The 26,222-nt window shown below is 43.4% G+C and overlaps 1 protein-coding gene across 12 annotated transcripts in view; it reads left to right on the forward strand.

The window, feature by feature from the left end:
* The window catches only part of PRPF4B (pre-mRNA processing factor 4B), a 40,951-nt gene extending 30,190 nt beyond the window's left edge, over nt 1–10,761 (forward strand). The window contains exons 11-21 of one of the 12 annotated variants that reach the window (XR_003796663.1): nt 510–663; nt 3,249–3,363; nt 3,924–4,075; nt 5,380–5,466; nt 6,168–6,445; nt 6,775–6,906; nt 7,421–7,466; nt 7,984–8,070; nt 8,328–8,400; nt 8,853–8,897; nt 10,571–10,756. Coding sequence is in view for 2 of the 12 variants with exons in the window: in XM_029242455.1 (XP_029098288.1) it covers nt 510–663; nt 3,249–3,363; nt 3,924–4,075; nt 5,380–5,466; nt 6,168–6,371 (712 nt within the window). In the remaining 10 variants the exon portion in view is untranslated. Of the gene's footprint in view, nt 1–509; nt 664–3,248; nt 3,364–3,923; nt 4,076–5,379; nt 5,467–6,167; nt 8,071–8,327; nt 8,401–8,852 lie in introns of those variants that run through there. The other 11 variants (XR_003796664.1, XR_003796659.1, XR_003796658.1 and 8 more) reach the window with 11 other exon arrangements.
* The last annotated feature ends 15,461 nt before the right edge of the window (nt 10,762–26,222 follow it).

The raw sequence follows: 26,222 nt of genomic DNA on the forward strand, positions 1-26,222 counted from the left end.
ATTGGTGAAGACCTAGCTTCTTGACAGTTGTTAATGTGTAAACAGTGATTGGCTGTGTACTGTGTGTCACACGCTCACCTAGTGTGGCCTTCAGCTCAGCAGAGAGTTCTCTGAAAATTAAATACTTCAAGAAAGGATTAAGCCACAGTGAAAAGAAATGAGAATAGTGGAGTAGGAATATGACGTCCCCCTTCAGAATTGTGGCTTCATGTTTATGCTTTCAAGCAGAAGCCCATTCCAAATCAGTAGGAATTTTAGCACTGCATACCTTCCCTTCTCTTCATTTTGAAAATTGTGTTGTGTACACACAGTTTCATGTGCTCTCATTTCAACGTAGGATAATTTATCAAACGTTTGGGCCGTGGGAGGGGGTTCTTGAACAGAGTGTTTTCATTGTAGTTCATGCTTTGAACTTGATTTTACTTTATGCTTGAAAATGGTTTTGCCTTCCTTAATTTCCATTTTGCATTTTAACCCCTAATTTTATTTGTTTTTCTCTTTCCTAAAAGTATGAATTTACGAGAGGTGTTAAAAAAATATGGTAAGGATGTTGGCCTTCATATTAAGGCTGTACGATCCTATAGTCAGCAGTTGTTCTTGGCACTAAAACTCCTTAAAAGATGCAATATTCTCCATGCGGATATCAAGCCAGACAATATCTTGGTAAGTCAAGCGATCAGGCTGCCTTGTTACGTCCATATAACTCCTACTGTAACGTGCTTACCACTGTGTTCTAGAAAGGACACCTCTGAAGAATAATTCAGTGCATTACCCATTACAAATGACTTTGCCAGTTTTTACTCTTCTAGAAATTGGGCCATGAAATTTTATAGTAAAGTATGAAGAGAGAGGAAGTAGGCTGCTGTCCCAATTTTTTCCTGTTGATTGATGGATTTGATGAGTGCACACAGACCCCAAGAATGCTTTGTAGTAACGATGGGCTTCCTCGGGTACCTGGAGAAATGCTGCAGTGTTGCTGTTTTGAAATAAGGAGTGTTCACAGTCTTTTGTTCTCTAGTTTTATAGACTGACAGAGCGAGGGACGTTTAAGGGAGTTACCCTCTCTGAAGTAGATGCATGGAGTTGAGTTTAGGGTGTCCAGGAATAATTCTTTTTCACTTATTCTTCATGATGTAGAAGCTGTGGCTTCTGGCGGCCACACCCAGGAAAGCTCGGTTGTTCTTGGGCCTTGTATGGAAGGGAGCCTTTCCCAGTCTTGACCTGTCCTAGCTCGTGCCTTCTGGTGTGGTAGATGCAGATTTCCCAGTGCTTATGTTTTTGAAACTTAGAAACACATCTCATCACAGTGGAGTGATTGGTGTGTGCGCGCCCCTTCCCTCCCCAGCCCTTTCTCTGTCATGCTGTCAGAGTCGGGGCTGTTCACAGCTGGGGGATTCTAGCTCGTCTGCCCATAACATGTTCCACATGTTTTTAAGAAAGATACAATCCCGTTAAAGTTTGTTTTGGACTCCTTGTCAGTAACTTAGCTCTTAGTTCAGATTTCCCTTTCTCTTCTTTTTTAAAATCTTAAAATATCTCCTTCCAGACCACCACATTAATGAGGCGTTCCATTTTGTACGTTTGGTCTGAGTTTCAAAGGAAGGTGCTGCATCTCTGATGTTACTTGAGGTTAGAGTGGCTGAGTAATTCCAGTGAACTGGCGGCCACAGTGTCAGCTGTAGGCTGCACAGTCACTTCATAGTTGATCTTTACCTCAGTTTTTCTTTCTCTTTTTTGAATTGTGAAGTACACCATCCATATCAAAGAATGTATAAACTATAAGGTAAAGGTAACTATGCACGGAACATCTGTGTAACCACCATGGAGGTTAAGTAATAAGACATTTGTTAGCATCTTAGAAGCTCTTGTTTTTAAAACTTCATTTTTCTTTGAGTTAGTGCTAAACTAGTATAGGTTTTCACATGGGTTTCAGACAGTTTGGCCTTCTTCCTGAGAAAGGAACAGACATCCGCAACCACGCGGCGCTGTTTGTTAATGAAAATCCGAAGCTTTTAGCCCAGGATTTCAGCCGTCAGTCTGGCAGAAGTGCTGCGTTCCCCGCGGGCGAGTGGAGGGAAGTGCCCAAGTGTGGGTCCCTGCTGCTGAGGGCATTTCACCCAGCGCGAGCACTCCCCTGACAGGCTCAGGTTTTAAAGTGGCCCCGGGGTTTTCTCTGGTTACTGCAGCTGCACCCTTAAGCGGCTGAATGCAGTTTATATTTAAAAACTTTAAAAGTACTTTTCCTGTATTATCTTAATTCCGTGGATGTCGTCTGTAGTGGACCAGTCTGTAGCACTGACCAGGCTTTATGGTATCCCAGGAGAGACCGCCCAGGGCTGCTTGTTTAAAGTGTTAACGTTTCTTTGGGGTGGGAACAGTAGGCCAAGTTCAAGTCCCAACTCAGAATTTGTGTGTGTCTCTTTCGAAGGGGGGAAGGGACTCTGGAATGTGGATTACCTTCACTTGTTAACCCTGAACATGCTCCGACTCATGAGTGTGGCAGTAGCTATGGGAGCACCTCCAGCCTCTCTCAGAAGGTGCCACTGTCGCTGTGTATGTGGAAGTGTTGACAAAGGAGAAAAGAGACAAATGACCAATACAGTGTTCCTGTTTATCCGTCTTGCCAAATATATTTAACATTTTCCTGACTAATACTTCCTTTACATTTAAGGGATTTAATGTTTTTTAGGCTCGAAGGGAGTGCTAAATTTGGGATGGTCTAGCAGCTTCGGATGAAGACTTGTTTTTATTTTCTTTTTGTCCAAATTGAATCTGAATCATTCTTCTGCTTTCATTGCCATCGTAATTTTCTGGCAAACGAAAGTTAACTTAAGTCAGTTGTAAGTTAATCTAAATCTGATTTCTTCCCAGTGACCGTCTTCGTGTTCCTTTAGGCAGTAACTTGATTGGTTCGGGTTTCCTGGGGGTTTGTAGAAGATGCTTTGCTTCAGTGCCTTCTGTTACTATTCCACCCTTTCCTAAATAGCTTTGGTTAAATTTACTTGGCATTATCTCTTATTTCCTCACTGAAGAAAGTTCTTTTCCTAATTTATGATCAAATATTTGAGAGCTCTTAATTCTTCACAATTAGGAAGTTGAATTATAAAATAATTAGAAAAGGAATTTTCACGTGAGTGACTTTGTTCTCAGTATTGGGAATAACTTCTCAGAGCCATTTTTTTTTATCTGATCATGTGTCTTAATTTCTCCTGGCGTGAGTTAAACTTCAATTATAAAATGTTTTGCAGGTTAATGAATCAAAAACTATTTTAAAGCTCTGCGACTTCGGGTCGGCTTCACATGTTGCGGATAATGACATAACGCCTTACCTTGTCAGTAGATTTTATCGCGCTCCCGAAATCAGTAAGTCCCTTCCAGCGCTCTCGACCTGGGCCGTCGTGTGCAGTGGGAGCGGCGTGCTGACTGCCTAAGCAGTGTTTTCCATCGCTGCAGCAGCTGCTCGAGCCATTCGTGAGGAAGGGAACGTAGCCAGTTCATGCTCCTCAGGCGGGATGGCCGTGGTTGTGGCAGGTGTGGAAAGCCCTCGGCTCTGGGAGACTGCTCTTACTTGCTCAGGGCCTGACTGTCACATCTGTGGATTGTCTGGGACCTGTGTTTTTCCCCTTCTTTGGCCTTGGCTGAGGCTGGTTAGCCCCTCCACCAAAGGCGAAATGAAAAGATAGAAGAGATGCACCCTGTCTTCTGCCCCTTCAGTTCCTTCCCCACGCCCTCATTTTTTTAAGGTTTTTAAGCTGAAGAGTCCCTATTAAGAATTCGTGGGAAAGAATATGAAGCTGATGTGAAAGTGAGGTACTCAGGCTGTGGTTACATAGTCCGAGCTAAATTGATTCCCCTGTTAATGGAAGTAAACAGTAGTTGACTGTTTTTATCACCATACGTTAAAATTTGTATTATGTTTTCAGTTATAGGTAAAAGCTATGACTATGGTATAGATATGTGGTCCGTAGGCTGCACCTTGTATGAACTCTACACTGGAAAGATTTTATTTCCTGGCAAAACCAATAACCATATGTTGAAGCTCGCCATGGATCTCAAAGGAAAGATGCCAAATAAGGTAGGATGTTAGTGTGAGCTTGTTTCCGAGGTCTTAGTGGCGCCTCCGGCAGATTCGTGGTTGCTGACACTCATCTCTAGTGGTTATAAAACAGTTTCTGAGAGGTGGGTACGTGGCTACTCTGATTCCTTAGCTCTTCTCATTTCTGGTGTTTAAATTAGTGGTTCTAATCGGCCAAGAGCTATCAAGAGAGAATAAGAGGATCCCATTTTCCTTTTCTTGTCTAAAATCTGTCTTTGTGCTTTTCTTTACTCTCCTGAAGTAAGCAGAAGCGTAGGGCCTATAGTTTAAGGTAGAATTGGAACTGAGGTAGAGAGGATACATGTGACTGTTTTCACATCTCTGTCCCTCCCTTGTTCCACTGGTTGTCATTCAGTGATGGGCAGAGCAGCAGCAGGGTTCCTGGGAGCACACCTGTATTGGTAACAGCTGTAGTGAGAAAAGATGCAGGTCCAGGTAGGCAGATGGTGGAGGGAAGGACTCAGTCATCAGAGAATGAGCGGGGGACTTGGCGGCAGTCCGTTTATAGAGGTTGGAAGCTGCTGGGAGAGGAAGAAGGTACCGAGAAAACTCACGGCAAATGACATCTTTTTAACGTGAAACTCACCCTTAATGCTTGAGCTGTAATGTTAGTTTGTTTGATTAACACAAATCAAGAACTTTATAGGCATTTATAAAAATGTCTAAAGACCGTATCTTAGGCTTTTATGATTTCAGCTTATGTGCTGACTTTCTGAGAGATTTACAGATTTTTCTCCCTGTAGGTCAGAAGCCATTATGTTTTTTAAGTTCTGTCCAAATTCTGTTATGTTGGACTCGTTTAGACAGATACACAGAAATTAGCTATGTTGGTACTTGTTTTAACGAGGCCTGACCTGCTATCACTTTAGGGCTGTTAGAACATAATTTTTTAAATGTCCTTAGGTTTCTTAACTGCCAAGAGAGAAGGCTCCACTTGTGTAGTATTTTTCCTTAGAACCACTGATGTAAGTCTCTGCTCACTTAGTCTTCAGTGTTGAATAGTGAAAGCACAGCATGGTACTTACTGTAATTGGTTTAAGTCACTGCCCGGGAAAATATAACTCCCTGTTGTTAAGTAGTCTTAGGTACAGCATTTGCCTGAGCTTTTCCAAAGGCGTTATTCTCTCGAGAACAAGGAATCGGAGATCATTCTCAAATAAGGAAGCAAACCCAGAGACACTAAACAGGAACACTTGTGTGACTTGTGTATTGGGGTCATCGGTAGACCAGACTACCAGTGTTGTCTAAGAGCTCAAAATCCAACTGTTCTGTTTTATTGCCAGATGATTCGGAAAGGCGTATTTAAAGACCAACATTTTGATCAAAACCTCAACTTCATGTACATAGAAGTTGATAAAGTAACAGAGAGGGTAAGTGTCCTTTAGGTGTGCTACATTAGATGATGATCTCATTGTTAACGGATTGCGTGCCGGGTGGTTCTAGGAGATGCGAGTATTTTAAAACAATAAAAATAATTCCTGTTGCAGTTGGCCAATTCCTGAATAAGACACGTCAGGTTATGGAAAAGATTTTAACATGTTTGCCTAGTATAATGAGTTTATTTTTATCGTATTTAGGCCCTTTTCTCTCTCCTTGGGTCCCTTTCTTGGTCTGGCTTCCCATCCTGCTTCCATACTGCTGCCAGTGATCTTTTTGAAAACAAATCCGATCGTGTTACTCTCCCTGCTTAAAAATTCTTTCTTGGCGCCCTCTTACCTATAAGATAATGTATTTAACTCCTCAGAAAGACTGCCGTCCTCAGCGGTTCCCCCTCCTCACGACTCCATGGACCCCACCATCCCACACCTGGCAGTAGGCCAGCGGGCATGCTGCTTGTTCCAGACCTCCATGCCTTAGTTCACACCCCATCCTGACCTTAATCACTTAACTATGTTTTTGAATTCTCAGAATTCCTTTCTGTTGTCATTCTGATCTGTTCATAAAATTAAATTACAGAATGATGTTTAAACTATCATAGCTAACTTGGGGTTGACCTTTTTCATTCAAGTTTTTTAGGTTATGTATGTTTAGTAATTTATTTAGAGATACACATTTAAAAAATTATTTGTAGGAGAAAGTTACTGTCATGAGCACCATTAATCCAACTAAGGACCTGTTGGCTGACTTGATTGGGTGCCAGCGACTTCCTGAAGACCAACGTAAAAAAGTGCACCAGCTGAAGGACTTGTTGGACCAGATCCTAATGTTGGACCCAGCTAAACGGATTAGCATCAACCAGGCCCTACAGCATGCCTTCATCCAGGAGAAGATTTAAGCGAGATGAAGAAGCTCCAAGGGTTTGAGTAATTAAATACAAAGACTGAAGAAATTTCACAGCAGTTTATTAATGTATATAAACTTATAAATATTTCTCCTGCAAATTTGAGGAAGCATGATATATTTGAATTAACACCAAGGGTGATATTTCTTTTAGAAATGTTAGTTAATCTGTTCTGTGTCGTATGTGAAATTTCACTGTAGAAATGTTTCAATTGCCAAGACTGCACAGAATTACAATGCTAATGTAAGTGGTTGCAGTTCACGTAAAAGACAAAAGCATCTGTTATAAAATGAGCAGTAATACTGGGTGGTTGATTTATTTTTAGCAAACTTGGCTTCGTTTTGGTCTCCAGGTAAAAAGGCCAGCGTAAATGCTGTTTATATTCACGTTTTCCTAGGTGTGTGTGTGCAGGCCACAGCAGCATGCCCTGGGTAGTCAGTGCCGAAGGGGCCTGTTCCTTCTTGAGCCTGCCTGCAGGGATGGTCTCCTCTTTTAAAGCAGGTTGTGTACAACATTCAGTACACTGAAGGTAAGCTAAACCATCAACATCACTGGTGTTTTAAGATGTTATTTTATTGGAACAATTGACAAATGAGGGACAGTAGCTTTGTGGCGGAATTCCCTGCATGTGTGATAACTGATCTTGTTTTATTTTTTGGCATTGCAACTGTGGCATAGTTACAATTTCTGTTCTGTTCATCACATTTGAAATTTGAAGAGTATGCGCTTGATGGATAGAGCGCCTTCAGTGTACTGTTTCTTATTAACTTTAATTTTTTTTAAATCAACTTGCTATAGACTTTATATACATTTTGTTTAAATACAGTTCCTAGTGACATAGAAACAATGCGTAGTTTTCATTTACTAATAACAAATGTTGAGGCCTAATTCTGGAAGTCCTCATATTTAAAAGTTAGATAGACAACATAATGAAGTTTTTAACTATTTGTATGTCATTTTGAAAGTGTACTGCTTTATGGTAAAAGTGTTTTTCATTTGTTCATTGTTTTCATTATTTGTGATCATGTTGTCTTTCAATACAGGCATAAACCTTCCACTCTTGAGCAAAGCAGCTGCTTTTTAAAAGCGGTAATTGCTTCTTTACCTTTTCTTTCTTTTGTAAATGAAGCTTTTCTTTAAGGATGTGGCGTTAAGGTGTTGTCTATTGCATAAAACAGTTGACACTCACTTACTGTACAGTGAAGATTGTTCTACTGCATGTGGCGGCGGACCATGCAGATTTCTGTACGCTCTCAGTATGCATCACTAGGTAATAAAGTCTTTTGTGAACAAGGCATTTGTAGCCATTTTTAAAAGTTGTTGTCTTCAGTGCTGGTAAGTCAGGTAAACGATATAGCGTTAAAAGCAACCTTGCGTTTCTTCCTTTAAGTCTTTAACTGAAAGAATTATTTGTTAAAGATGTAAACCTAGCCAGAAGTTTATCATTTTATTAATAATTAGGATCCTAATTATTTCATCAAAAAATTCTACCAGTATTGTCAGCTTTCAGTGTAGTGAGGTAATTCCTGTAGGTTATGGGGTATAATTCAGGATTTAACTAATGTTTCTGCTATTTTCTCACTTTTCCTTCTGATGGTGCGGAAAGAGAAAAAGGAAAACGGGGCACAGGCCACTCACCGCCTTCTCCAAGGGGTCTGATTTGCTGAGACACCAGCTTCACCTTCCTAACAAGGTTATTTCTGACAGCATGTGTAGATAAACATTTAGCAACAATTTAAAACAAAATCATGTAAATCGGTTTGGTTTTGCAGCACGAAGAAATTAGTATTTTTTAACATGATAGCAGAGAATTTTCAGAAATGTATGTAATCTTTTCTGTTTGGGTGGTAAAATTAATGCTTGTCTCCCTGAGGAATGTGGAAAATCATCAGATTTTAGGGGTTTAAATAATATTTTTAAATTGTAAATGGGATTTTTTTATTCACCCAGGCACCTAATTACAACAAGCATGCACATTTTGGTGCATTCAAGAATGGAAAATCAGAGTAGCAGCATTCTTCTGGTGGGTTTTACTCCATTTAAAGGCATGAAATGCACTACAGCCAGGAAGGTGATAGATGATACGATAGGCCAGCTTTGACTCTGTACCCCCGTCTCCTCGTGGTTCAGACGTAAACTGACATAAACGCCAGGTGGTTCTCATCCTCAGGTGGTGACGCCTTGTAAACAAGGCGCCACAGGTGCAGCTTTCCTACCTGAATGAAGCGGGTAGCGATTTTCCCCCGCTCTTTACTTTGGTGACAGTATGCTGCATGGTCAGGTCTCTCCTAGTCATTTTCACTCAGAATGTTGACAGTTAGCGCTTGTATGTTTCTGGTGATTTTCATGGCTCCATTTTATATACTTATTTAAGTAAGTTAACTTCCACTTAGAGACAGTTCATCTTATGCCTTCAAAACTGTTACGTGTTCTTTAAAAAACAAAGTTGCTTGTTACTTGTTCTTTGTGTTTTAGGTGCAGCTCAGTGGAAGACGATGACACCAGAAGACATGAGCTAAGGTTTCTGTCCTATAAAAGATTAAAAAAAAAAAAGAATCCTCCATTTAATTTTTGTCTAGTTTTTAGTTTTCAGCATTATGATTTGGGGTGCATTACTGTTGGGGGCTTAGAGTGGCGCTCCTGGGTTCACTGTAAAGTTTTCGCTTTATCACGCTTCCTGCCTCTCCCCCGCTTCCCCCCCCCCCCCCGGATGAGAATAGTGGTCAGATCTAGTGATGTTGGCCGTGTGGGTGGTGAGGTTCCACATCACACGTGGTTGCCAAAATTGGTCCCTAAGGATTATTAGAAAGACAGTAGCCAGCGGAAGAGCATCCGTCTGAAGGTAGCCGCCCACGTGCGGTGCCACGTCTCCTTGGCTGGTGCAGATGGTCGGAAGGAGCCCTGAGAGCGCTGCTCAGCGCCTGGGGCGCCCTCTTCTCCAGCTCACCCGCAGTGTCTGTGTTCAGCCGGTGCTCCGGGCGCGGTCTTGAAGTAGACCAGATACCCAGAGCACTGCCAGCGTTCCTTCCTAAGGGAAATGGCGAGGGCACGTTCCGTAGATCTTTGAAATTCCCGAACTCAGCATTCCTTGATTTATCTACTTGAACCCTGTAAGCAGTGTTTATCCACACACACGTAATTGTATCGGAGTCTGTAATGTTCTAAGGCAGAGAGAGACGTGGAGCTCCGCAAGCCCTCTGCTAGGTGGGCCCAGGGCATGGACCGTCCTCCGCAGACGCGCGGTCAGCTGCTGTGTAGTTACTCTCACGAAGGTCTCGCTGTATTTCACTTTATGGCAAAAATGATGCCAAGTGATTGTGAGACTTCAGGGTCCAGAAGTCCTAGGACATAACCCACAAAGATGGCATCGTTCTCTCTGTAGTTGGGGGATAGTTGAGCTTACACATTTTAGACACCGTGCTCTGGGTAGACCTGTTCTCGAAGGTTATCAGAAATTAGGCTGCAATGTCAGGGTTTTGAAGGGAGTGTCTTGTCATAAATTTTAAGACCCTCCCAGCATTTGTATTCACCCTCACCTTCAAGTCCTTATTAATAGCGTCCTGTTTCTTGATTCCCCAGTGCCTGCTTCATTCCATTCTACTTTTTCTCAAAATAATTTTGTGTTTAAAAAAAAATTGTTTTTTGCCATTATAATTACCACTTTCTTTTCCTGACTAAAACAAATACTCAGGACATTTTTACAGTCACAGTGTTTTGGGTATGTGGTGGAGGCAGTGAGGTGCAAAGTTCTCAGGTTTGTCCCTTTTTGCATTCTTCCGCCTCCCCTTCACCTGGACTTCTGTAGCTGGCCGGGGAGAAGGAGAATCTCTGAAAACGGGCATCACATGTCTTCAGATTTAGGCCGAGCAGTTGAGGGAATCCCCTTTTAAATGTCGAGATAGGAAAGAAGCCAGATATCAAATGCGCAGTTACTTTGTGTTAGTTATCATGACATTGTCAGAAACTGGGCCTCGTGAAGTGTTTTCTTTTTCATAGAATCCTAGTTCAGGCGTATATTTAACGTGAATTTTATCATTCTTTTCTGAGATGAAATGTCCTTATAGAAATGTTCACTACAAATTCATGTGTTTTACACGTCAATTCGTGTACACTAAATTGACTTTTAAAATGCTTTCCAGTTATTTTGATAGATATCATCATGGTATCTTTAATTTTTCTTCTCCTATGTGTAGGGTAAGGGACTGTTCTTCTGAAGAATCTTTCCGTTTAGTGATCAAGATATGGAAGCTCATCTCTGAAAATACTTGACATGTACCCTAATTATTCCCAGTGTCATTTGAATTGTAAGTTGCATTTCAGCAGCAATGTTCCCAGTTGACTTATTAGGAAAATGTAATAAAATGTGCCTCTTGTTACCATACTGCCTCCTGAGTTTTCGTTGCTCGAGTTTGGTATCTTACATTTAGCTTTAGGTCAGAAACACTCTTTCTTACCTGATCTTCATAGATGTGCTTTGCGAAGTGTTTTGTGCTCAGATATGACTGGGAACCGCCAGGTTAGGGAAAGTTGTCGGAAGACATCCAACAGGCTTTGTGAGTCTCACGCAGGGGAGGGTGGGGAGGAGGTCCCGCCGAGCGAGCGGACCTGCGCTCAGAACCTGCAGCCCGGAGACAGCCTGCAAGCCGCTGAGCGCAGAACACACGCCAGAGGGTGCTGTGTTCTCGCTCCCGCTACACATGCTTGCTTCCCTTTTCCTAGGGAGAGAAACGATGCGTAACGGGATGACCCCTTCCTGTAATGACTTAGATCAGTCAGTTCATTGCAGGCAGGGAAGCCTGACGAGTATTGGACCCCTGTCCGCTTCTGCCCATTCTTTATTTTCTCCTAAGGAACTGTCTTCAGCTTTAAACAGAACAGTGATGAAATACTTAAGAGGAACAGGGAGGTCGTGTGAACCTTCAGCACACGCAAAACAGGACCGGAGGGCGGCGGGCAGAGGCCCAGACTGGCTTTGTAGAGCACGTACGTCCGACCCAGCTGGAGCCCCTGCCAGCGGTGGCTGGCCAGGCCGTCTGGTCAGGTCGTGGTGGTTGGAGCGATGGGCTGAGTGGCAGCGGCTCTGGAGAGCCTTCTTGTCAAAGCCCCGGGTGTGTTTCCTGTTCGGCCTGGTACAAGACTAAGGGCTACGTAGTCATCTATCCAAAGTGATGGGCAGGGGTCATGAGATCCTGTTTTTATTTAGGGGAAGTAGTATGCAGGGTGGACTTAGGTTGATGGCAACTTTCAGCACGGGCTTTCTTCTACGGATGAGAAACTCAGACTCTACCTCAGTTAAGACCCGGAAAGGAGCCAAGAAGAAGTGTCAGTGCTGGAGGCTAAACGTGGGATCCACGAGCAAGCCGGAAAGCCAGAGTTAACTAGAATTTCCTGAGCAGGATTACTTTGTACGTGTCTGTTGCAAACTTTGCCAAATGTTTCTGCAAAAACAGTGGTAGAAGTTGACTTCCAGCAGGTCTGGGAAGTAGCAAAATGTCTTGAATTTGTTGATAACTGCACATCAACCCCCCCCCCCCCACCGTGGTGAGTTTTTCTCCTCACCGGTTTGTATCTGTTGCCTGTTTTCCCCCATCGTACGCGGTGCCTCGTTCTAGGGCCTCGGTTTAAACACCGGAAAGAGAATCCCAGCAACTCTGTTTTAACCAAGTGCTCCAGACATGTTACATAATTACTAGTCCCTTTGCCTCATAATTGAAGTCTTAGCAGTGCTGCTAACAGCGTTTACATAACTACATTTAGAGCGATTTGGGACTCTTAACTGAAAGCTATCTGGTAGGTGTTTCAGTTGTTACTTTCTTTTTATTTTATTTTTTTAGGTCCAATGGCATCCTAAATAAAACAGTCTGGTTATGTTCCCAATGAGAAATTTGCCATTACCTACCTCTTAAGACATCAAAGCCCAGAATCCGTGTTCCCGCACCCCTCACTCCAAGAGACGAAATCCTTCAGCGCAGCATTCTCGTGGAGCCCCCGGCAGACACTCCGCGCACGCCTCCTGCTTCCCGCCCCCCACGCCCGGTCCCACTGCTGGTCTTTCCGGAAGCCAGGGTGTATGTGCCTCACTCCATACCAGGTCCCCAGTGCCCGGCACGTGCCTCCCGAGAAGTGGGACGCTGACGGTCTATCGTGAGCTGTCAATCCAGTGACAGTCCAGTGCCGGGGCAGCCCACCAACCGCTCTGCCCTCCTGTGCCCTTCCTACTCTCCCTGATGACGTGCCTGAGTTTGCCAGGCACTTCATTCACTTGATCTCACTTGATTATATGAGATAAAAGGTATCCTACTCGCTTTACAAATTGGGTAAGTGAAGAACAGAGAGGTTAGGGAATCTGCCTGGGGAGTTGGGGCTGTTAGCGGCGGCGGAGCCTGGGAGCCAGTGCTCGAAGCTGCTTTGCGAACGTCACAGCCCTCTGTGATGGGTGAAGTCCACTCCAGTCAAACGCCTTAAAGGATGTCTACCACCTACCAAGCAGTGACCAGGCTGCAGCAGTGGACAAAATGCATGTCCCTTCCTGAAGGATTTACAAGGAAAAATAAGCTCATTCCAGCTCTAAAGGTGAGGGGCTAAAAATCGAAACACGTAAAGAAAGAAGAAAATGAGAATGGATACAAAGGGCTTGGTACGTAAGGTTCAGGACTCAGAATTGTAGGCAGGAGTAAAGAGAGCTGGTGGAGGAAACGAGGAAGGTCATTGCAGGTTGGAACTGAGTGAAAGTACAAGTCCATGTCTGTATTACAGTCTGTGAATGGGATGTTACGCCATTTGGCTAAAGACACTAATTATATGGGATTTAGGTAAAAGTCTATTATAATAAGGGATCCTGAACAACTAAGTTTATTTGTTACTGCTGTTGATGAGGTTCCAGAACGTTCTTTGAAATTAACCTAAAAACTAAGCATACTCTGACCCCTGCCTCTAAATACTGTTTGAGCCTTGTTCTTTTCCTAACGATAGAATAGAGGAAACAAGCTACCTCTTGTTTCAAACAAGTTGCCTCTTCAACATTTATTTCAATTGTCCCTTAAATCATCTCACCCATCCCTAACTCGAATATTCCATCTTATTTAGGGGGATGATATACAGAAGCTTAATACTGACTGCCTTAGTGCCGGGGAGGAGTTTGGGGGTGGGAAGAAGCCTTTCCCTTTTGGTAATGTTTGAAGTTTTAATCATGTGTGTGTGTTTTTTAACGTTAAATAAAAACTAATTTGAACTCACTAACCATCCACCAAAACCAAAGCCCACTACCCACCAAAGTATCCAAACTCTGATCCATGCGTGTTACATCGGGTTTTCCCCTTTACAGTGTTTTTCAAGTATGTTGTTCCAAGAACCACCTGCAATAAAATCACCTGGGATGCCTTTTTCTGCAAAGTGGATCCCTGGGCCCGACTCCCAAAGATTCTGTTTCCGTAGGCCTCCGGGAGAAACCAGGACTCTCCTTTTTTGTTTCCCTCACATTACAGCCAGTTTCCACTGAAGGTTTTTTGAAATCCCTTAAAAAATGATTTATTTAATGAATGGTTGGTTGCCTAGAATTAAAATGCTATTAAAATGATAATGAATAAGAAACCCTATCGAAGACTAGCTAATGTTTGGTTCCCAATGGCATATGTGTATCTATCTGTAACAGAAACATGTTAATTTTCAAATATGCTCTAATTATATACAGCTATATACATTTTTTAAAGTACAGGTTAAAACAGTAACTGGGCATCCCTTTGTACATGCACAGGTGACTAGATCATTATACCTACAAATGGCTAACTGGCTATGAATGGCCACTAGGCTGAAAGTGTCTAATTATAGCTATTTGCCTATGATATATTGTACGTTCAACTATGATGCCTGAAAAGGAGGCTATCCAACTCAAATTGAAATTATAGTGAAATGTTTATTTACCCAGAATTAGATAAAAGGAAACTCTCAAAGAATGTAGTTAGGTTACTTAAGAAGGGCTTCTACTTTAGCCACTGTGGTTTTTTAAAACGTATTCTAACAAAAAAGGAAGCAAAACAATGTCTATCAAACAAAAATTATCCCAGATAGAGTCTATTGTAATTTTCATCTGATTGTGCTCTTTTATTTTAGGACTAATACTTCTAGGTATTATATTCAAATGAAAACTGCAAAAAAGCCAGGCCACAGAATACTGAGTTTACAGTTAGTATTTGTTTAAAGCTTACTAGAAATACTGCCATGGAAAGACCTGATGCGTTAATTGACATATTTATAGCCCCATTATCTTCCTGCTGCTTTTAAAGCCAATTTACACTAAAGACAACAAAGCAGTCTTGAAGGATTTTGAAAAGTACAGAAAATAATAAAAAAATTTTTATTTAGCTAATAAATACTACAGCTTTACTGACTTGCCTCTGAAAAATCACAGGAAAATCACCTTAAATCTATAACCGATAACAGACACAATCCATGTAGTACAGTTTAAAAAAAAAAAAGCATGGAATCTGGATGTGGAAGACCTAAGCTTGAACCGCTTTGCCACCAACGAGCAAAATGGAAATTATAACACCCAGCCTGGAGGTGGTGTGAGAGGCAGACAATCATATGAATGTACTTTGCAAACTGTTAAACACTAAATGAAAGCTGTGGTGACTTGTATTCTTTCCTTGTTGACAGCATATTGAGGAGAAACATCTCAGTAGTAAAATGTCTCACTGACCCCAAGCTTCCAACTCTGCACCATCACCAGGCCTCCCCAGTATCAATCACGAACACCCACCAAACGCGTGATTCTGTTTAGTCCTCACAACAGCCCCATGAGGTCGGCAGTTTCATTCTCTACCTTTGACAGATGAGGGAACTGAGGCCCAGACTGGCTGGGGTCGCTCATCTCATAGGTGGTGGAGCTGGGGTTAAACCCTGGCATTGGGTCCCACGTTCACGTCTCCAACCCCTGCGCTCTGCCGACTCATTTACATCCTCTCACGTCACTTGACCTCTTCCTTTGAGTTCCTTCTCTTAAAGCAGGCTTCCTCCCCCCATCACCACCCGTATCCCCAGGACATGAGTCACTACAATCCCCTTCGCGCCTCTTGGTTCTCCCCTCAATGTTAGCGCCAGGTGAGCTGTGTCCCGAGCCACACGGGGAGAATCCTCAGCCGAAGAGACCGCAGCTGTCAAGGGACCCAACCACACAGTTGTTAAAACTGTGTTGACAAAAGAGAGGAACGCAACTCAGCATCCCCATTAAATAATACGCTATGTAAAAGCAACACCCGGCGGTGCTCGATACATGTCAATTTCCCAATAACAGTAACCTGCGTTTTGAAGAAGGCTTCTAGCTGGTTCTCACGCACACCAAAGTTTAAGAAGCAAAAAGTAAGAATTCAAATCCCAGGAAGGGACTGAAGCAGGGAAGGGGGTGTGAGAGCGTGAACCAAGCCTTCACATTCTGGTTCAACCATCTGGTACCTGTCACCTGCTTCCATGTCCTCACCCGTAAAACAGGGACAATGACAACAGCACCTCCCTTGCAGGACTGTCCTGAGGGTTAAACGAGTTAATACGCGTAAGGAACGAAAATCATTCCTGGCACGTGAATTATTACTTTCCTATTACGGTTCCTTTTCACTCGAACGGGAAGTCCAAACTCTCTCCATCTAGACCCTCCTGGTAAAGGCCCAGTCACCTCTTCACCACATACTGTGCTGTCTGCCAGCCATGTCCTATTTTAGGGCGCGTCGCTATAACTTCCCACTACTTGCACACAATACTTTTTTTCTTCTGGTTGTTTTTTGGCCTCGTACTTCAGCTGAGCAGTTAACTCATCTGTACTTAGATTTATTTCAGTAATTTAGGGATTTACAAACATAAATATTCTCTCACCTGTTCTCCGTGGCACTTCCTTTGTTGAGAGGATAACTCCATAACTGGAATACCCCTTGTTTACTATTCTAAGAACAGGAAAACCATGGACAACATTTTAGTCAGTAACTGCATGTCTTTTTTAAAAAAAATAATACTTTCAGAGTGTGATGAATAAAACCCTACCTGTGTTCTTTTGGGAGCATGCTCTGACAAAGTAAGTTCCAGCATGAGTTGCTCTACTGGAATTTCCATGGTTCTATAAAGCAGCATGAGTTGCTCTACTGGAATTTCCATGGTTCTATAAAGCAGCAGAAGACTTTTAAACACATGACATCTCTGTTCCCGACTCTTGTTCTAAGAATGTATAGTTCTTGTTCTAACCAAGCAATATATAGTAAAGTTCTATAATACTCCCTCATATCCATATAAATGGTTTTTACTGACCTCAGTAGGAATTAGTATAATCTGTTTATAAACATCAACTAAACAGTGTTAACTAATAAGCCTTGACTATCATTAAGATTGTCTTTATTTTATTAAGTTAACTGTTTCATTTTTGATCAAAAAAAGTAAATGAAAGATTCATTTTTTTTCACTACTTCAAAACAAAATATAACCATTTCAGCTGCTTCAAGATATCTTAAGGGCTGAGACCACTTCCCTTTTGGCAGTGACCGGAAAGCATTAGCTTCGCTACAATGTTAATTTCCATTTATAACACAGTTATGTTGAAAAAAAGTAATATAGTAAGATATTTAATGACCAATTTGCAGCCTTGTAAAATAGTAAATAAAGGCTTTGACTTGTTTGAAGAACTCTATAGAAATAAAATTTTAAAGTTTAACTTTGAGGAAAGAAATTTTATTTAAGGAGCATACATGGTAATGTTAAAATAATGTTTTGTGAATTACTTAAAACCAAACACCTATCCTTACCTTGTTCATTTTGTCTGAAAGAATGTGTATGAAAAAAAAGACAATTAATAGGTACATAAAACTGGTGATATTCAAAACAAGCCCCCCTTTAATATGAGTGGTTGTTCATATTATAAATTAGAATATAAATTTTCATATATTTATAAGTATAAATATAAATAGACACATCGAGGATTTCTTACCACCTGTGGCACCATCCCTTCCAGGTGGGAGGTTTTTATTTTCAGGAATGGGTACTTCTGTATCCAAATTCCAGTGAGATAAGTTCTAAAACAGTATTTGTTTTAGGATAAACATAATGTAAGAAAATTTTAAAAGCTCAAATACATAATTTTACAAGTCCCTTGGTTAAAATATAACAAAAGGCACAAAGTTCCATGACCGGCCCCCTCCCTCCTGTAAAGGACACTCAGCATTTGTGAGGAGTGGGCAATGTCCTCATCAAACTGTCATCAGATGGATAGCACCTCTTAGGAAATGAAAGGCTTTTATAAGAATTTATGATTTCATTCACATTTTGTTAAAATAATGGCACACCAGTTTTCAAAACTTGTGATTTAAAAAGTATGATAAAATGTGCAGTTCACAATGGCACAGTCACCAGAGTTCATATGTCTGAGTACCAGATCTGAAAGAGTATAAAAATCTTTCCGTCAACCGAACAAGATTCTCACATACTCAACACTGACCAGCCCACCTCTCATTCTAGACTCCAGATGCTGAGAAACACTTAGGAAATATTTTTTAAGGCAAAAAATGAATAAGGATAGGTACAATATCCATTGAGGATTTATGTTCCAGACACTGTGCTGAGTGGTATGCGGGAGAAGCGTGGGGTGTGCGCAGGAGAGGGATGTGATCATTTATCCTGGAAAGGGAAAGTGAAGAGGTGAGCAGTTAATTTTAAAAAGTGATCTTTGAGGGATGAACTCAGTTTTTTTTTTTAAATCTCAAATGAGAAAATCCTTTGCAAACCAAACTCCAAGCGGGTAGTACTAGGTATTATCTCTGCGCTAAGGAGAAACAGGGACAAATAAGCTTAAGTACAAGACGAGGATTTAATGGATCCACAGGGAAGTTATCTCTCGACAGGAAGGAGAGTTGAACATGGGAATGTGGGCTGCAGATTATCTTTCTCTGGAGGTTTTCATGAAAAATAAAATTAATAAAATTCTCTGCTCTCTGAGATAACAGGCATTGGATCTAGTCTCTGCATGAGAATCACCAGGGGAGCTCTTTAAAAATAATAGTTGAAGAAAATGGCACAGATTCTGATTCAGTAAGATGAGGCCAGATATTTGTATTTTTAAAGCCTCCTGACAGATTCTCAAGCTTCTCTCAGCTCTGTAATCCTGGTTCCCTAAGGTACAAAATAACCTGTGAGAGAAATAGCCTTACCTTAACATGATAAAGGGGAGGTGATGAAAACCATGCTGTTGAGGTCATAGAATAAAAGTAACCAAATTCGTCAGCCAGTAAGGAAGGCTGTCAGTAGTCCATGAAGTCAGCCAGACTGCAAACTGCCTACAGGGTGGGCATTGGTTCTACTATTTGATATCCACCTGCCTTACCAATATTTTTCACAAAACACGTGTGAGAAAATTTAAAAGGTGAGCACTGCCCGACGGTTCAAGGTGGCATGTTTCACCAAATCCAACTGCAATTAGAAATGCTTGGAGGACTTCCCTGGTGGCGCAGTGATTAAGAATCCACCTGCCAATGCAGGGGACACAGGTTCGAGCCCTGGGCCGGGAAGATCCCACATGCCGCGGAGCAACTATGCCCATGTGCCACAACTACTGAACCCGTATGCCACAACTACTGAGCCCGTGTGCCACAACTACTGAAGCCTGAGCGCCTACAGCCCGTGCTCCGCAACAAGAGAAGCCACCGCAATGAGAAGCCCGCGCACCGCAACGAAGAGCAGCCCCCGCTCGCCATAACTAGAGAAAGCCCGCACGCAGCAACGAAGACCCAACGCAGCCAAAAGTAAATAAATCAATAAATTTTTTTTTTTTTAAAAAAGAGAAATGTTTGGAGATTTACAAAGAAGCTGGTTAGCTTTTCCTTTGTTAAAAGACATAAAAATTTTCAGGGAACTCTACTCAACACTCAGTAATAACATAAATGGGAAAAGAATTTGAAAAAGAATAGATGTTTATGTATAACTGAATCACTTTGCTGAAACTAACCTGAAACGAACACAACATTGTTAACCAACTATACTCCAATATAGGATAAAAATTTAAAAGAAAAAAAAAAAAGAAAAATTTCCATTCGTTATCCCCCGACGCTGCTTCCTGGGCAGCTGCCATACCTCTCAGGAGACGGACGCGCGCAGCCTGGGGCCGCTGTCCTCACCATTTCTTCCCCCCGTCCCGCTTCTCTGTTTCCTCACAATCTTGCACAGGTGTGGGACAGGCACGCTGAGGGTACTGATTTCAAAGAGCGCGTGAACTTGGGCTCCGCATCCAAAGGAGCTCAGGAGAAAGCTTGGAACGCGGGAGAGAGGGCGTGGGGTGAGGCGGGGTAGCAACAGGAAATTAACTGGAAGCCAGAGGCGATCAGACAAAAACGGGGGCACAGAAAAAGCAAGGTGGAAGGTCTAAATGACAAAAGAGGAGGAAGTGAAGGTCTGAAGTGAGAAGGGAGATATTTTCAGACAGGACGATAAAACACAAATTAGAAAAAGTATGGTGAATTATCTGGAATTAAAACACAGGGTCATGAACTCTGCTTTTAATGATTTAAGCCAGGTGCTCCGTTTGAAAGCAGGATTAACCTTACACACGGGCACAGCCGACACTCCCATATGCCTCAGAGGTACCAAAAGGCCCGCTCCTGTTTAAGGCATAAGTCTCCGAGAACTACAGTGTCATAAAACAAGTGAAGCAATCTTTAAGGCGTTGTTTAAACGGATTAAGGCATTGCTTAGGGCATGGGTATCTGCAAAAAACCACAAAGTGAAGCCACCGCAGTACTCAGTGTCTTTCCTAGTCGTTTACAACTGTTTGTCCCCTAGAGGAAGGGTGGGTCCTGAAGACGCAGAGAACGCAGCTCAGGGATGCTTGCTCTGCATCAGTAAGAACCGATCCACCTGCGCCGCGCCCGGGCGGAAGGATCGGGAGGGAGGCGCGCGCGGGCGCTGGAGATTCGGCGCCGCGGGGTGTGCGGGGTGAGTGCGCGGCCCGGCCTCTGTGACGGGGACCCGGGGCGGGGCCGGGGGGTGGGCGTCCGGCAGGTGCGGGCCGGGCCGCCTCTTACCGCTCGGCGCCGCTGGCCACCGGCTCGTCCCCGGCGGCGTCTCCGCGGGCGCTGCCGCCCCGAGGCCCCGGCCGCTCCGCGTGCACAGCCTCCGACTCGGCCCGCCTGCAGAGAGGACAGAGGGCGGCACGCGGCCAGCGGGGCCGCGACCCCGACCCCTGACCCCCGACCTCGACCCCACCCACGGCCCCGCCCCTAGCCCGTCCCCTGACCCCCCGCCCCTGGCCCCGCCCCCTCCCCCTCGCCGTACCCGGACCCTAGGCTTCGGCCCTGTCCCCGACCTTGAGCCCAACCTCGCCCCCGACCCCGGCCCTGACTACGCCGGGCCACGACCCTGATCCCGATTCCGCCCCCGCGCCACCAGGCCGGGCTGTGTATCCAGTGCTGTCCACGCTGCCAACATGCAGTGTCCCCATAACTGACGTGAGAGCAGGAAGGTGTCCCAGCTGAGTGCAAGCCCGCCTCTGGGCGGGTCCTCATGAGTCCAGATTCGATTATACGACAAAGCACTGACATTTGAGCCAGAAATGGTGGTGGTACTAATGCATTCTGTGCGTGTAACACCCAGCTCTGGACTCAACCCCCTAAAGCCTCATTAAGCAGCTAAATGCACTGGATCTTAATATCTGGGGGGGAGGGATCCTTGGAGAAAAATGCAGATGCACCAGATGCTCACCACCATTTCGAGGGTTTCTCAGATCTCTGACTCCCGCCTCCACCCCCAGCCCCTAAGTGTGTCCCCCATTTCCATTTTCCTCTCAGAAAAGCCTTCCCTGACTCCACTTTAAAGAAGCCCTTAAGCAGTGCTCTTCAAATTTATAAATATTTGAAATAAAATTATGTGGGTAAAACACACACAAAAATAAAGAAGCCCTTCCCATGCACTTTACTGCATTTCAGAACCCCCATCTTTCTTTCTTCCCTGGACTCCTCACCACCTTGTTTGCTTCTTTGTTGTCTGTCTCTTCCCAGCAGAATATGACTCCATGAGGGCAGGGGCCCTGCGCGTCTAGTTCACTGCTGTATCCCCGTCACTTTAAAACTGTGCTGGGCTTTTTTCCATCTTGCAAGATGGCGGGTGAAAAGGCTGAGAAGCCAGATACTAAGGAGAAAAAACCTGCAGCTAAGAAGGCTGATGCTGGTGGCAAGGTTAAAAAGATAAAGCAGGGGGCTTCCCTGGTGGCGCAGTGGTTGAGAGTCCGCCTGCCGATGCAGGGGACACGGGTTCGTGCCCCGGTCCGCGAAGATCCCACATGCCACGGAGCGGCTGGGCCCGTGAGCCATGGCCGCTGAGCCTGCGCGTCCGGAGCCTGTGCTCCGCTAACGGGAGAGGCCACAATACTGAAAGGCCCGTGTACCGCAAAAAAAAAAAAAAAAGAAAGTTGACATTAAAATATCTGTAAAACACACTACAGAGTTTTAATAAGCTGCAGAATAAGGAACAATGATTCCATTTTTGCCAAAAGAAGACTATGTATTTGTAAATGCAAATATGTATATAAATGCATAGAAAAGAGTTCCAGAAGGAGACACAGCAAATTCAGGGTGGTGCCTACCTCTGAGGAAGGATAGAGATGGGAGGGAGGAAGATGTTCCCTTTGCTGTTGACTTGAACCAAAAGGACCGCCTGGTATTTCTCCAGCAAAGACGGGTTTATTCAGGATCAGAAGAGAACCGCAATTTGGGGTCTGCAACCTTGGTGAACCACCGGCAAGTCTCCACATGGCATGGGAAGGATAACATCTTATAGAGAGGAAAAGAAGTTAGGAGGGCAACAAAAATAGTAAACGAAGAGTCTGTGGTTGAGTCCTAGCAGGAAAGAAGGGAATCTTTCTTCTTTCTGGTTGGGCTCAGCTCCGAATGCAGGGGTGAGAGCTCCCCCTGCTGGTCTCTCGGCTCTATTTAACTGAGGATTCTGTTCATTAATTTTTTACACTATGTATACTTCTTTGTTTGATTTTATTTATTCCAGTGGAAATCTTTTCATGTGTCTTTAATTTTTGTAACTAAAATGCAATTTTAAAATCGAAAATACAGTGAGCATTTATGTGAGGTTGGAGAATTGGGTTTTGATTTCCCAGTGATATTCCAGTTAAATGTTGATTTAGAGTTTGTTCTCTTAGCCTCCCAGTGTAGACACGAATATTGATACATCTTTAGCAATGTGTTTAGGTAGTGTTCCTGCCGTGTAGACTGCTGTCCATTTCATTAGATGTGAAGTTATGACAACCAAAGCAAACCCTATGCTCTTCCTATTGTTCGGGCAAGCCTGTGGGAGCTGCTGGGCGGCCCAGCTGTGTGGTCACTAAGCCTTCACCCACTGGGCAGGAGCTCCATATTCCAGGCCTGCTCTTGACTCACTTGGAGTGGTTTTTCTGGCCTCTAAGGATCAATCTATTCATCAAGTCATTAAACCATTTAGTCCGAATGCCAACCTATGGTCCCTTGAGCCAATTCTCTGTCCCTTAGGTCTCTGTCAATTACCCTACCTAGGAGGGACCTTCAGGGATTCAGCCTGAGAAATAATGGGGGCCGGACAAGCACTGATCTAATTCCTAATCCAGTGCAGGGTCCCCCTGAGTCTCTCTGAGGCTCAGCTTCTCTTCCTATGGTTAACAGCTTATTTTCTATGCACCCAAATGGATTGCAGAGATGCTCATAGCACAGCCTGCAAACTGGCTTCCGCTTCTCAAATTGTCACCAGTTGGCAAAGAGATAACAAGCTTACACTACAAGATAACTCAGCTATGTCACTAAACACCCTGCGTGGTTCAACTGACTCCCCTTCTCCTTCCCTCCCTCCCTCCCTCCTTCCCTTCCTATCTCCTTCTCTCTGTCTCCCTCTTTCTCCTTCCCTCCTTCCTTCCTTCTTTTTGGAGAAGATGGTTTTAATGAAGGAAGGAAGTAGAGTACTGGATTACATTCTGGCACAAGCTCTTTGGGTCACTACGGATGGGCGATTTGGTTAGGGGCCAACTGAGGTCAGTGTGAAGCAGTGGCAGAGTGTGGTTAATATCGCTGAAGATAAAAATAGTAGTCCAGTTACTTACCATTCGTTTGAGAATCATGCAGAGATTACACCAATGACCTTCAGTACCTGTGGTAGTACGAGCACACCTGCTTTGTTCGTTCATTCACTCATTTCTTGCTGTGCATCTATTAGATGTCTAGAACCAGGCTACGGTCTAAATGTTGCTCACTGATATTTTTGGAATGAAGAAACGGCAGAGACCTCAATAGCAATTAAGGGGCACAAACAGTCTTTCTCAAATTAATGGCATCTTACTCTTGCTGTGCAAAGATGGAAAGGAACATTGAATTGTATTAATGATTGTTCTACTACTAGGTGAGAATTCTGAATTCTCTGGCTTAGAAAGGATCTTAGAAAGACATCGATTTCCCAAACCAAGCAGTATGCCCCTGTGCAGAAGAAAAGTCAACAACAATGCAAATCAGGGGTGGAAGAAATGCCATTTGTGGAATAAAAACACAAAGGAGCCTCCAGTGTCAACCATAGTTGTCAGGTAGGTGCCTAATTTTTGTCCTATGCGGGCATATTTAGAGATGGATAGGGTGACCACAAACCCTCTTTATGCCTTAAAAAGCTAAAAAATGACTTAATGTTGTCTTTGGCATATACGGTGAGTGTGAAAACAAGCATTGCTCTGTATAAAAGCACATGAGTCCCGTTTGCACACCTCCCCGTGTCTGCAGGAGCCCTCATTGGGAGAAAACTCATGGAGACTGGAGCAGGTGCGTGGGTTCCCCACGGGCCATCGCATTCCAGGTCAGTGAGCAGAGACCTAGCAGGGCTGGAGAGGGATTCTTAGGGACCCAACCACCGAGCTGTAGGGCTTTTATGCTGCATGAGTTGGGAAGCACCAGCCCACCCCAAGCATGACCAGGACCTAGGATGATATCATATGAGTGGCAGAACTTCGGCTTTACACCTAGTCTACAAGATTTCTTCTTTTAAACGTAAGCACGTACAGCTATAAAATTTCCGCTTAGCACTGATTTGACTTTATCCCACAAGTTTTGGTATGTTGTGTTTTTATTTCATTTGTTTCACGATATATTCTAATTTCCCCTTTGACTCATTGGTGGTTTAAAGGTGTGTTGTTTAATTGCCGTATATTTGTGGATTTTCCAGTTTTCCTTCTGCTGTTGATTTCTAGTTTAATTCCATTGTAATTAGAAAAAGATATATGATTTTACTCTTTTTAAATTTAGGGCTTCCCTGGTGGTGCAGTGGTTGAGAGTCCGCCTGCCGATGCGGGGGACACGGGTTCGTGCCCCGGTCCGGGAAGATCCCACGTGCCGCGGAGCGGCTGGGCCCGTGAGCCATGGCCGCTGAGCCTGCGCGTCCGGAGCCTGTGCTCCACAACGGGAGAGGCCACAGCAGTGAGAGGCCCGCGTACCGCAAAAAAAAAAAAAAAAATATATTAACACTTGTTCTGTGGCCAAACATATGATCTTTCCTGGTTAATGTTCCATGTGCACTTGAGAAAAATGTGTATTCTGTTGTAGTTGGGTGGAGTGTTCTGTACACATTGGTTAGGTCCAAGGGATCTATGGTGTTGTCCAAGTTCTCTATTTCCTTATTGATCTTCTGTCTGGTTTTCTATCCACTATTGAAAGTGGGGTATTGAAGTCTCCTACTATTATTGTAGGCTGTTTCTCCCTTCAATTCTGTCAGTTTCCTTATATATATTGGAGATCTAATATTAGTGTGTAAATGTTTATAATTGCTATATCTTCTTGCTGTCTTGACCCTTTTATCATGATATTATGTCCGTATCTTATAACAGCTTTTGAGTCTATTTTGTCTAAAATAAGAGCCATCCTCCTCTCTTTTGGTTACTACTTGTATGGAATATCTTTTTTCATCCTTTCACTTTTAACTTACGCACGTCACTAGATCTAAAGTGAGACTCTTATAGGCAGCACATAGTTGAACCTTGATTTTTTAATCCTTTCTGTCAATCTGTGTTTTTTGATTGGAGAGTTTAATACATTTAATTATCAATAGGGAAGCACTTACTTTTGCCATCTTGTTTCCCGTATGTCTTATATCATTTTTTTGTCCCTCATTTCCTCCATTACTACTTTCCATTGAGTTGATATTTTTGTGTTGACACATTTTGATTCCCTCCTCATTTCTTTTTGGGTATTTTCTATGGATATTTTCTTTGTGGTTACCATGGGGGTTACAGATAACATCCTAAAATCATGATGATCTGTCTTAAATTTTTACCAACTTAACTGCATACAAAAACTACTGATTTACAGCTCTGCATCCCCATTTTTTTTTTTATTTTTTATTTTTTGCGGTACGCGGGCCTCTCACTGTTGTGGCCTCTCCCGCTGCGGAGCACAGGCTCCAGACGCGCAGGCTCAGCGGCCATGGCTCACGGGCCCAGCCGCTCCGCGGCATGCGGGATCCTCCTGGACCGGGGCACGAACCCGTGTCCCCTGCATCGGCAGGCGGACTCTCAACCACTGCGCCACCAGGGAAGCCCTCTCCATTTGTTATTGATGTCACAGATTACATCTTTATATATTATATACCCATTAACATAGATTTATATCTTAAGCATTTGTCTTTTAAATCCTGTAGAAAATAAAAAGTGAGGTTACAAAGCAAAATTACAATAATAGTTTTTTATTTGTGTGCATGTATTTACCTTTGCTGGAGAACTTTATATTTTCATGTGGCTTTGACTTACTATCTAGCATCCTTTCATTTCAACTTGGACTCCCTTTAGCATTTCTTGCAGGGCACATCTAGTGGTAATGA

Source organism: Monodon monoceros, unplaced genomic scaffold, assembly GCF_005190385.1.
Source record: "Monodon monoceros isolate NGI ecotype Baffin Bay Population unplaced genomic scaffold, NGI_Narwhal_1 Super_Scaffold_3, whole genome shotgun sequence".
NCBI lineage: Eukaryota > Metazoa > Chordata > Mammalia > Artiodactyla > Monodontidae > Monodon > Monodon monoceros.